The 12,232-nt window shown below is 36.3% G+C and overlaps 1 protein-coding gene across 12 annotated transcripts in view; it reads left to right on the forward strand.

Annotated features, from left to right (window-relative positions):
* MLLT10 (MLLT10 histone lysine methyltransferase DOT1L cofactor) overlaps positions 1-12,232 on the forward strand; it is a 256,251-nt gene that overhangs the window by 168,754 nt on the left and 75,265 nt on the right. For 11 of the 12 annotated variants that reach the window (XM_079912301.1, XM_079912296.1, XM_079912302.1 and 8 more), the window contains 3 exons: positions 2,561-2,813; positions 6,092-6,661; positions 12,040-12,084. In XM_079912301.1, coding sequence (XP_079768427.1) covers positions 2,561-2,813; positions 6,092-6,661; positions 12,040-12,084 — 868 coding nt within the window. The remainder of the gene's footprint in view (positions 1-2,560; positions 2,814-6,091; positions 6,662-12,039; positions 12,085-12,232) is intronic. The other variant, XM_079912305.1, reaches the window with a different exon arrangement.

Raw genomic sequence — 12,232 nt, forward strand, 5'->3', positions numbered from 1 at the left:
TTATTTTTGTTATGTTTTTTTTTTTCTTACTAAGAAACCTGTGGTATCTTTTTAAAAAAATTTATGTATATTTTATTTATTTACTTACGGCTGCGTTGGGTCTTTGTTGCTGCACGCGGGCTTTCTCTAGTTGCAGTGAGTGAGGGCTACTCTTCGCTGTGGTGTGTGGGCTTCTCATTGTGGTGGCTTCTCTTGTTGTGGAGCATGAGCTCTAGGCAGGCGAGCTTCAGTAGTTGTGGCGTGCGGGCTCTAGAGCGCAGGCTCAGTAGTTGTGGTACACAGGCTTAGTTGCTCTGTGGAATGTGGGATCTTCCGGGACCAGGGCTTGAACCCGTGTCCTCTGCATTGGCAGATGGATTCTTAACCACTTGTGCCACCAGGGAAGTCCCTGTAGTACTTTTTTTTTTTTTTTTTTTTAAACTTACAAGGTGTTGAGGTTTGTAAAAAATAAAATGTTATGGTTTTATTTAATATGACTTTGGTCACTGAAATTTGTGTAATTTTCATTAAATGCTTTCTTTGTAATACCTTCCCTTCCAAATATCATGTTTTCATTGGATTTATGGACATATTTATACTTCAGGGGTAAGCCAGTATATTCTACTAAATGACTGGGAAAATTGACCAACCCTAATTTAGGTTGTTATGTGGAAACAGCATATTTCTGTTGTTGGTATTCTACCCAGTTTTCTCTCCTTTTCCTTATTTGACACATAGAGGACTTGAATGAAGAACACCATTGTGGTTTTTTTAGATGACTTTTAAACTTTACTAGGGTCAAATGAGTGGGTTGGAAAATCTCAGGATCAACTTAAAATATTGGAAAAGTGAAGTGTCAGGTGATTTTGAAAGTGACCTGTCTGGCTGGGAAAGGTAGTCATCCATGAAGTTTAATCAGCTTAAATATGATTGTTTTGTTAAATGGGAGTGTGTTTCCTCCTGAAATTTAGTTTGAAAACCTTTTTCTTATTTGTGGATTATAGTTTATTACAATAGTGATTAGTTTTTTATGAGATCATAATGTCTCTTGTACTTGATGGTGAAAATCTGTTCTTGGCAGTGAGATGCTGTGGGGTGCAGCAGCAACACTGGGCAAGTAGCAGAAGAGTAGTAGTAAAGATTTGGTTTTCAAAACAGTTGAAGTTTCCTCTTACTCCTTTTTTCTGAACACTGATTTGCTAACAAACCTGATTTTTATTGTCACTTTTTCATTTTTAAAATTTTTCTGATGTTTTGTACTGAGTGGTTGTTAATATGTGGCAGATTTCAGTTTTGCATATTTTCAGATTTTTCACTTGTGTTACATTGGAGATATCAGATAGAAGTATTAGAAAATTATTTATTTATTCAACAGAAATTTAGGGCTAGTTATAGTTCAGACACCAGTTTAACAATGGCAACAAAAATCCCTGACCCTTTGGACCATATAAATCTTTTTTTAAAAATTAATCAATTTATTTTTGGGTGTGTTGGGTCTTTGTTTCTGTGCGAGGGCTTTCTCTAGTTGCAGTGAGTGAGGGCTACTCTTCATTGTGGTGCATGGGCCTCTCACTGTCGCGGTCTCTCTTGTTGTGGAGCACAGGCTCCAGACACGCAGGCTCAGTAGTTGTGGCTCACGGGCCTAGTTGCTCCGCGGCATGTGGGATCTTCCCAGACCAGGGCTTGAACCCGTGTCCCCTGCATTCGCAGGCAGATTCTCAACCACTGCGCCACCAGGGAAGCCCCCATATAAATCTTTAATTTCAAAGCATGTTGATTAATTTACATCTGGCATCACACTTTAATAGTCATTTAATTTGTCATTATTTGCATGCACCTTATATTAAAATGATTATTAAAAACTGGAAACTGTTTAAGTTTGTCTTTATCTTGCTTTGCTTCCCTACCATAACTAATTATAGGGGGTGATTGTGAATCAATTTTATGGTATAATTGTACTTTTAATTTTTTTAGAAATCTTAACTGCAAAATGTAACTGTTTCCTCAACTTAATACTGGGAAGAAATCTTTTCTGTTTCAAGGTTTTAAATATTTCTCTTTTGAAAAGCAGCCTTCATCTGAATTTAAAAAATTCTTGCTCTGACCTATGCTAGATCTGTATAATATCAAGGATATAGTCCAGTAGTGAAATTGTAGTACCTTACTTCTCTCTAGTTGTTGCCTTTCAGTGATGAACACTAAAGCTGATTTTAATTTCATGTCTAAGAAGTAGATTGTTCTTGTTGAAAATTATGTTGCTTGAGAAACAAGTATCTTCTGTACTACTTACTGTGTGTCACTTAATAAAAACAACTAATATGTACTTTTACTAATCGCTGCAATTTGATGCTCAGTCATATTATAAATTATCTACATTTTTAAAAGAAATATTTGTACCAGACTCTAAATTGTTCTTACATGATTTTCTTAGAGTGACATGTTTTTATAACTGAAACTTTCATATGTTTATCTTTCAAGTCCAATAATTATTTATTATTAATGTGCCATCTTTTTTTCCCCCTGTAGCCAAATTGTAATCAGTTCTTTTTCCTTTTACTTCCTTTCTCAATCAAAATGTTAGACTTATACAAGCACTAGCAGCAACTCTATATCTGGATCATTGAAGCGCTTGGAAGATACTGCAGCACGATTTACAAATGCAAATTTCCAGGAAGTCTCTGCGCACACTACTAGTGCAAAAGATGTTTCAGAGGCTAGAGGGTCAGAGGGCAAAGGGAAGAAATCTTCAGCTCACAGCTCAGGTCAAAGGGGAAGAAAGCCTGGTGGAAGAAATCCAGGAACGACTGTATCAGCAGCTAGTCCTTTCCAGCAAGGTATTAATTATGATATTTTAGTTGAAATACTTGTTCTTGTGATGATCAATAGTAGTTAAGTTTTATAAAAGAATTTACCTTTTACTTATAACTATTGGATAATTAGAGATTATTTTATGATTAGTTGCTATAGTAAGATTACTTTAAAGACTAGTATTCCTTCTTCAAATGTTTCTGGGAACTTTGCTTTCTTTTTGTGTTATGACCTGTGCTGCTAAAGTTGAACTGTAATTTTTTTTAATGTTTAAATAGATGTGGAATAAAGTTTAAGTCTGAGGAGAAAAACAATAAAAGCTGGAGTTTTCCTTTCCTTTCTGCTCAACAGAAAAGTCATTCTAATTTATAAATTGTTTTTATTTGTCTTTTCCCGTTGAACACTAAAACGGTTAAGGTATACATTTTCAATAAGTGAATAAGTACTCAGTAATTTTTAGGGGAGCTAAATAGTTCTCGGTAAATAATACTTGCTGATTATTAATGCATTTATTATAAAGCTTGAAGACGAAAGTAGAATTCTGCTCAGCCTACATATCTTTTGGTAATTATGGCTGCTGTATGTACAGGATGCCCAGCTAGTTTTGAGTTTTAGTTAAACAACAAATTATTTTTTTCAGTGTGTGTCCCATGCATTTATTTGGGACATACTTATACTGAAAAATAATTTGTTGTTTAACTGATATTCAGAATTAACTAGGCATTTTGTGTTTTATATGACAAGTCTGTTTTATGGAGAACAAAATAACTCAGCTAAACCTTAGAATACATTAGCCCAATGTTCTAGGTTTTTATTTTGAAATAAATATGTTGAGAAATGTAAGTGCTAAAACTGTTCGAGACAAATACATTTAGTAAAATAAAGGCCTCCTCTCCCTCGCCCCCACCCCAGCCCTTTGTCCCCTAGGAGTAAATGAGGGAAAAAGTTGTCCTTTTCTTTACCCTGTTAAAGCTTTTGCTGACAATAAAAATTATGCCCATAATCTACCAGGACATAATTTGAATATGTAGAGAGATGCTGTCTGCTGACCTCTTCATTAAAAAGTATATTCATATATTTTTAAACTAAGTTATTTTGTGCTTCAAGATTTTCAAGTCCTAGATTTTTTTTTTCTTTTTGCCTCATATAACAAAAAGACAAGTAGAAAAGAAATGAAATGCTAAATTTGCTGTTTTATGTTTAATAAATTTACTGTATATTATTTTTATGATACTTTGGAAAACAAATAGTAAAACTGTAGTTTTTGGTTTTTTTGTTTGTTTGTTTTTGCCACCTGGGTTTCGGGATCTTAGTTCCCTGACCAGGGATCAAACCTGGGCCACGGCAGTGAAAGTGCCAAGTCCTAACCACTGGACCACCAGGGAATTCCTGTAAAACTAAGTTTTAATGTAACTTCATTCACGTTTTGAATGTGATTAGCAGAATTCAGTCATCTCTTCTCTATAACTAAGACCTTATTTTGTACTTGTAAAATTGCATTGAGTTTTTAATGTTATCTTTGAAGTACTAATTCATTTAGAAAAGCGAGCTCTCATTTTCTTAAATTTCACAATATTGGAGAGTCTTTCCCTGCTTCTGTTAAGATATGGTAGAGAACGTGTTATGTTTTTATATCTGAAGTAATATCCTGAAAAGTTTTAAAAGTTGAAATTTAAAGGTAGGGCATTTAAGGTAATTTTTTTTTTTAAATTGCAGGTAGTATGTGAATTTTAGAAAATACACATTTAAAATATTGTGTATACTAAGTGTTTTAAAGTATTTGCTATGCTGTCGTGAGCTTTTAACACCAGCTGTAAAAACAAAAATGTGCAGGAAAAAAAACAGATGGTGACAGATCAGAATGGATAATAAAGAACTTCTTTATAGCTGTTAATTAAGTGGCAAATTGCAGTTATCCTTAAATGATTGATGTAATGTAAATGGCTTCTTAATATGTATATATTTTTTTTACACAGAAATGGCCTGAAAATGGTCACATCGGTACAAGTAATTTTGTAGATTAATAAGGCAGATATTCTCTTGAAGGAGTTAAATTTTAGAACTATTAATTTTTTTTAATGAGCCATTTTAGAAGAGCTTAAAATTTAAAAACCAAAACCTTGAGACTTTAGTTAAAAAAATTATTTCTTATGTGTAGGGAAAAAATATCTTTGTAAATATTTAGGCAGATTTATGTGTGATTACTTACGAATGTTCTCTACAGTAAAATTTAACACTTAGCTTGGAATTTCCTTTCCACTGCCAACAGAACACTTTATTTTGAGCTTTCGTTTCTTGAAGACATTAGGTAAAACATGACATAGTTTAGTTTTATGAAACACAATAGATGTTGGTCAAAACTGAGTCTAAACACTTGTTACTTCATTTGGCAAGCGTGGCGAGAGTGTTTGATGAAGTGGGATGGTGGATCGAATTTGTTTCAGCCCAGCCATTAGTTTTAACCTGGTAAATAAGAACCTTGAGGTTTTTATATCTCATAATGGCACGGTGGGCTTACTAATATTCTTTAAAGAGTGGGGAAAAAATAAGCAGTTGTGAGAGATTCATGAGAGGTGCCCCTCCTATGATTTTACTTTCATAAAAGCAATAGCAGAATATAAGTGGCTGGTTTCTTTTCTTTATGCATCTCCGTGGGAGGTGGACTGGGAGAATGTGAGTTATATAGATTAGGTTCCATATGATGATGATTATATCAGATCCGTGTTTTGGTGGGGTAGATATAACTGAAAGATAACATTCGCCAACATTATCTTGAAGTTAAAACTCAGAACTTACGACCTGAGCAACATCTTTTGGATCTTATTGTATGTTGGGAACATTTATAATCATACCTTCAATAATTGCAAGAAAGGAAGTTCCCAAAGCCATGCAGAGTTCAATCATAGTCATTTCAGAGTCTCCTTGAGACTTCGCTTTTCTTTGGTCCTTCCTCAAGCATACACAAGGCATTTGGGGGAGAGTAGAGGAATGCTGCCATGGTAAAAGGTAGGTTAAATACAGCACATCTTATATCTTGGTAATTGTACAAGTAATAGCATATAATTCAAGAGTTAATATTCAGTTTAATAACTATAAAAAGTATTTTTAAAACATAATTTTATAGATAAACTTGATTTCAGTAATAATCCTTAAAAAATCTAGCTTTGTTACATACTGATGTCCTAAGTTTTGTAATTTTTTTCATCCTCTCTTTTTGATGATTGTGTCATTTCTACTGCTCATGGGAACTTTTGCATCCAATTTTTTCTTTTCCTACCCCATTTTTTTTTTTCCCCCACTACAGGCAGTTTTTCAGGAACTCCAGGCAGTGTAAAATCGTCTTCGGGAAGTTCAGTACAGTCTCCCCAGGATTTCTTGAGCTTTACAGACTCAGATCTGCGTAATGACAGTTACACTCACTCCCAACAGTCATCATCAACCAAAGATGTACATAAAGGAGAGTCTGGAAGCCAGGAAGGGGGGGTAAATAGTTTTAGTTCCATAATTGGTCTCCCTTCAACCTCAGCTGTTATTCCACAGCCTAAAAACTTTGAAAATTCACCTGGAGATTTGGGTAATTCCAGCCTTCCTACAGCAGGATATAAGCGGGCTCAAACTTCTGGCATAGAAGAAGAAACTGTAAAGGAAAAGAAAAGAAAAGGAAATAAACAAAGTAAGCATGGGCCTGGTAGACCCAAAGGAAACAAAAGTCAAGAGAATGTTTCTCATCTCTCAGTTTCTTCTGCTTCACCAACGTCATCTGTAGCGTCAGCTGCAGGAAGTGTAACCAGCTCTAGTCTCCAGAAATCCCCCACGCCGCTCAGGAATGGGAGTGTGCAGAGTCTTAGTGTGGGCTCCTCTCCACTTGGTTCAGGTAGGCTTGGCCCCTTGTTTTCTCCCTCCCTCCCTCTCTCCCTCCCTCCCTCTCACCCACCCACCCACCGCCACTGCCACTGCCACTGCCACCACCACCAAGCAAATTTATTTAATTTTATTTTTTTAAAATTTTATTTATTTTTGGCTGCATTGGGTCTGTTGCTGCGCACGGGCTTTCTCTAGTTTTGGCGAGCTGGGGCTACTCTTCGTTGCAGTGTGCAGGCTTCTCGTTGCAGTGGCTTCTCTTGTTGCGGAGCACGGGCTCTAGGCACGTGGGCTTCAACGGGGTTAGTTGCTCCACGGCATGTGGGATCTTCCTGGACCAGGGCTCGAGCCTGTGTCCCCTGCATTGGCAGGTGGATTCCTAACCACTGTACCACCAGGGAAGTCCCCACAAATTCATTTTAAACTATCATTATGATAATACTGTGAGTTGCTAAGTGACGTTTAATTATCTTAATGAAAAGTGTTACGATCTTAGGAGGACAGTTTGGTCTTTGGAAAAGACATTTGGCACTAATCCAGTTTTACTTAATATAGGCTAAATAGTTAAAAGATAAATTCTTAAAAGATTTTCCTAGCTGTTATTGATTTAGGGAAATTTTGTGTGTGGGAAATCATGTTTTATACTGATTACTGATTACTTTGTGAGGGCAGTGTCTGTGGTACATCTGTGGCAGAAAAATATGAATTTGTATCCCTTTTACCTCACCAGTAGGTAGACAGAAATTTAGGGAGAAATTCCCATAAATATTATTTCACCAAAATAAATGACTTAAATTTAGACTTGTCAAGTTTTTTTTTTTTTTTTTTGTGGTACGCGGGCCTCTCACTGTTGTGGCCTCTCCCGTTGCGGAGCACAGGCTCCGGACGCGCAGGCTCAGCGGCCATGGCTCACGGGCCCAGCCGCTCCGCGGCATGTGGGATCTTCCCAAACCGGGGCACGAACCCGCGTCCCCTGCATCGGCAGGCAGACTCTCAACCACTGTGCCACCAGGGAAGCCCTAGGATTTTTTTTTTTTCTTAAACTTGAGTTTTAAAATCACTCTGAAGAGTGTATGTATCTTGTTAAAGCCATACTTAGGAAATAAGATTAGTTGTTGAAAACTATTTGAGGTAATATATTATTTAATCTTACACATTTTAATAAAAGTTTTATGACTAGATCAGAGCACTCTCTCACTGATAAGCTTAGTACTAAAAAGTCTATGCTTATCTAGAAGAAGCTGGCTAAATGCCATGAGTATTTAGGAATTACGCCTTCTTACCATAAGTTAAGAATTGCTAACTGCTGTTGAAACTTAGCATGTGCTGCACACTGTCTTAAGCACTTGACAAGCATCAAGTATTATCGCTCATTATATAGAAGAGGAAACAGACAGAATTCTCACAGCTCTAAGTGGTGGAGCTATGCATTTTCCTTGATTCCAGAGATACTTAATTATAAAATTCAAGGGATGTTTGCTGATGAGGGTGTAAAACCTTGCTAGTATACTGTCAGTCATGCTTTAAGCAATGGGATCAACAAGAGAGTTTGAGCCAATAATTTAACTTGCAACAATAGTACCTCCTACTAGTATCAAAATGTTAATTTTTCCTTTGGCTTAATTTTAGATTGAGAAAGCACTTAGTAATTGTAAGAGCAGAAAACTCGCTCCTGTATAAATAAGTCAGAAGGAGAAAATGTGTACCGTGTTATCAAGAATTGTTTTCCATGATGTCCTTTTAAAGATTCATGTGCAAGTAACAATGCAGGTGACCTTGTAAACACCTGTTAATTATAAGGTTAGACTGTAACAAGCACTATAATCCTAGCTCCAGGAGGTTAGGGGCTGTGTTTGTCATGTTCATTACTGTCTCCCCACTGCCAGCACAGTGCTTTGACCATAATAAATGCTAAACATTAAAAAACGAAAAAAAGAATGAATACTATTAGTAATCACTGAGAATGTTATCATGTGTTTGGTAGTATCCTGTGTGATTTTGTACTTGTCTTTCAAATGTTTTTGCCAGGTTGCAAGTGAAATTATTTATTGTAAAGCTTTTCACGTATCAATAGTATTACAGACCAGTTTTAGGATATATAATTAGTTGGAAAAGACCATGGACAAGATGAAATTTGAATTGTACTTTGGAGTAGGCAGAAAAAGAAGGCCAACATTATTATCAGAAAAGATAGTAAAGGTATATTTGAAGGGTAAACTTCATAGAAACAAGAAGCTTGTGTTTGTGGGGTAGTTAGAAGTAATGTTGATTAAATAGAGCAGGATGAGTTTATGGAGAGTTGAATGCCAGGCTGAAGAAATCAGACTTTGAGGCTAGTGGTCTTTCTCCTAGAATTAGCATTCTGGACTTAATTCTGGCAACTTACTATTAAAAGAATTTTAGAGTAATCAGAATTCTCTCATGACATGTTCAAATTATAGTAGAGCATATGTAGCAAGATATTTATTCTAGGAGGCCTAGATCCAGTCAGAATAGAAACCCAGAAAACACCTCTAAACTTGTCTGATCAAGGGTTTGTATTGTAAGATTTTTATTAAATCACAGTACATCCTGATAAATGACCTACTGTTTTATACTGACTTGTACAAAATGTTTTAAATGGCTACTAAAGGTTGTAAGTTTTGGCTTACAAATTATATTAAACTTTTGATTGAATTCTTTCCTACGTACGTTCTTTTGAGCTCTTAATAGGCACCTGGTCTTTTGAAACATTGAAAATTAAGATGTTGAAAACATTGAATATTTTGGAAGAGTTGACGTGCTGTATTTGTCCTTTTCTGTTTTCCTTTTATTTATTTATTTATTTGTTTGTTTGTTTTTGGCTGCGTTGGGTCTTCGTTGCTATGCACGGCCTTTCTCTAGTTGCTGCAAGCGGGGGCTACTCTTCGTTGTGGTGTGCAGGCTCTAGGTGCACGGGCTTCTGTAGTTGTGGCTCTCTGTCTCTAGAGCGTAGACGCAGTAGTCGTGGCGCATGGGCTTAGTTGCTCCACGGCATGTGGGATCTTCCTGTACCAGGGCTCAAACCCGTGTCTCCTGCATTGGCGGGCGGATTCTTAACCACTGCACCACCAGGGAAGTCCTTGTTTTCCTTTTTATCTCAACCACATTAGGAGAGTTTATGATTTAGTAAAGTGAAGGTTAGCATTTTTCCTTCACAAAAATCATCATCTTATTTTCTCTGAGAAAAGTTTGGTATTCGTTAAATGATGGTGGTTTAACATTAATTTCTTTTCTTTGGGCACGCTCTGTCCTTTCAAAGTATAGGGTTCCCTGTTTTTTGTTTTTTAAACTCAGTCTCTAATTCTTTAATAGAATGCCTCTATACCTTTCTCAGTTAAGATACCTGAAATCTATTTCAGTGATAGAATTCTTTAGTGGTGATACATGCTATAAAAGGAGATTCTGGAAAGGCAGTCCTTTGGTTGTGAGACTATGTACTTAATCTTAAATTGTTCCTGATTTCACAAAGACAAGTTATTACTATGAGTAGATCGCCTCAATAGAAGTTTCTTCTGGCTTCTCCTGAAATATGAAGGTTATGAAAGTTTAACTTGAGCCTGTGTAACTATGAAAGGGAACTTGTTAAATGTATCCCTGTTTATGTCATATCTACTTCTGTTGGTAAAGTGAAACTGAGGAGTCTTTTTTTGATAAAATATTTTAATTAGAAATAGACTGATTCTGTAAACAGGTAAGGGAATCATATAGCTAAAATATTAATCTAATAAACTCATGAGAGTAGAGTTACTAACACAGTATTGTAGATGAAGGATTAGTTACAGTTAGTGAACATAATTCACATCTAAATGACTCAGGTTCATGATTTTATATACATTGATTATATTGGGTTATAAATGAAAATCATAAAGGATATTGGATGCTGCTAAGACCAGGATATACCTTGGAATTTGCTTTCTTAGAAAATCCCCTGATTTTGTTTTGGCTTTTGATGATCTGAAAATTTGCTGGCCCTATGTCATGGCTGTCTTTCTATAAAAGTACTAGATCAAAGGCCAGAATAGCCATATTCCAGTTTTTTGTCCCCACTGAGAAAATCCTTCTGCATGAGTGTCCTTTGATTATTTTTTAGGACCATTCCAAACAACTACCATTTCTCTATAATGTAACATGTCTATCTCTTTAATAACCTTTTAAAATCTCACTTGTATTGCATTTGTTACTGAAGCATTAAGGTGGCAAATTCTCCCACCATGACTCATTTTCGAGGGTCATCTGGAAAGGACTTACACTAAACTGGCCTAAGTGTTTGATTTTTTAACAGTATCTAATGTCAAGTTCTTTTAACATTACAGTGATTGCAAGTGAGTGCTGGCTTCCTCTACCTTGCTTTGTCTTTCTTCTTAATCTCAAGTTATTCAGAGTGGGCCAATGATTAGACTTGAGTTCTGAGGTAGATGTGTGAGTGATGGTTGCCTGGAAGGCTCTGCTGTGCACATGGTTCCTAGAAGTCATGTTTTTGGTTAAGTAATAGCCAGAGAATTCCTGCGGCTTCCTGCGGCGGCTTGCGGGATCTTAGTTCCCCAGCCAGGGATCGAACCCTTGCCTCCTGCAGTGGAAGTGCAGAATCTTAACCACTGGGCCGCCAGGGAGTTCCCAGGCCAGGAATTTTGAGTCAAAGCCTTAGCACTGGTTTTATCGATTACTTTTCCTTTGGAGTGTCATATGGAAATTTATTTCCCATTTCTGAGCAGATTTTGCTTTTAGCAGTGTTTTGTTGCTTCATGTCACCCTCTGCTCGTTCTCCTCATTTGGGTGGAGTAAAAGAATAAGAGTAATGGCTTTTCATTCATTATCATCATCAAAAATGAAAGGTAGAAGAAAGTAAGCAGACTGTAGTTTAATGAGTTTTTTATTGTTATGTAAGTCATAATGGATTTCTGCTCAGATATAAACTAAATAATTTTCATACTTAAATCGTAATTGCTAATTGAACATAGCATTCAAATGTGTTTGATACACTGTTCTCATCTAATGAATTACATAAAGCACATTAGTTTATCTCATTGCCTAACTCTACTTCCTCATAGAAGTGAATCCATTTATTCTTAAATGCTTGTTATACAGATTCATTTGTAAGCCCTTCTGTCTTTTCCTCATTCGTTGCACACATATACATGCACACACATTTCTACACTGTCCTGTTAAGATTTGTGAGAATGCCATCATGTTTGGTCCTCCTACCCCTTATGTCCCAATTACTGGCTCATAATTTCTGTTCTTGCATTTCTGTTTGCCCTGCTCAGCTAGACTTTTAGGTGAATGTTTTCCTGTTTTTCTGGCCTGTTTCTTTTCTGCCCTTAACTCACTGGCAACTTCTTTGCTGATTTCCTTTCTCCTCCCTCCCAACAGAAATTTCCATGCAGTATCGGCATGATGGAGCTTGTCCAACAACTAGTAAGTTGTATAACTGGGTTGGTAACCCAGACTTTTTGACTCCTACTCTAGTGCTTTTTCTAGTATATTATGCCACTTCTGAACCTTTAAATTTTAATTTTCTCAGATGCAGTTGGTTCTTAATTGAATAGATTTCTTTCTCCTACAA

Source organism: Stenella coeruleoalba, assembly GCF_951394435.1.
Source record: "Stenella coeruleoalba genome assembly, chromosome: 2".
NCBI lineage: Eukaryota > Metazoa > Chordata > Mammalia > Artiodactyla > Delphinidae > Stenella > Stenella coeruleoalba.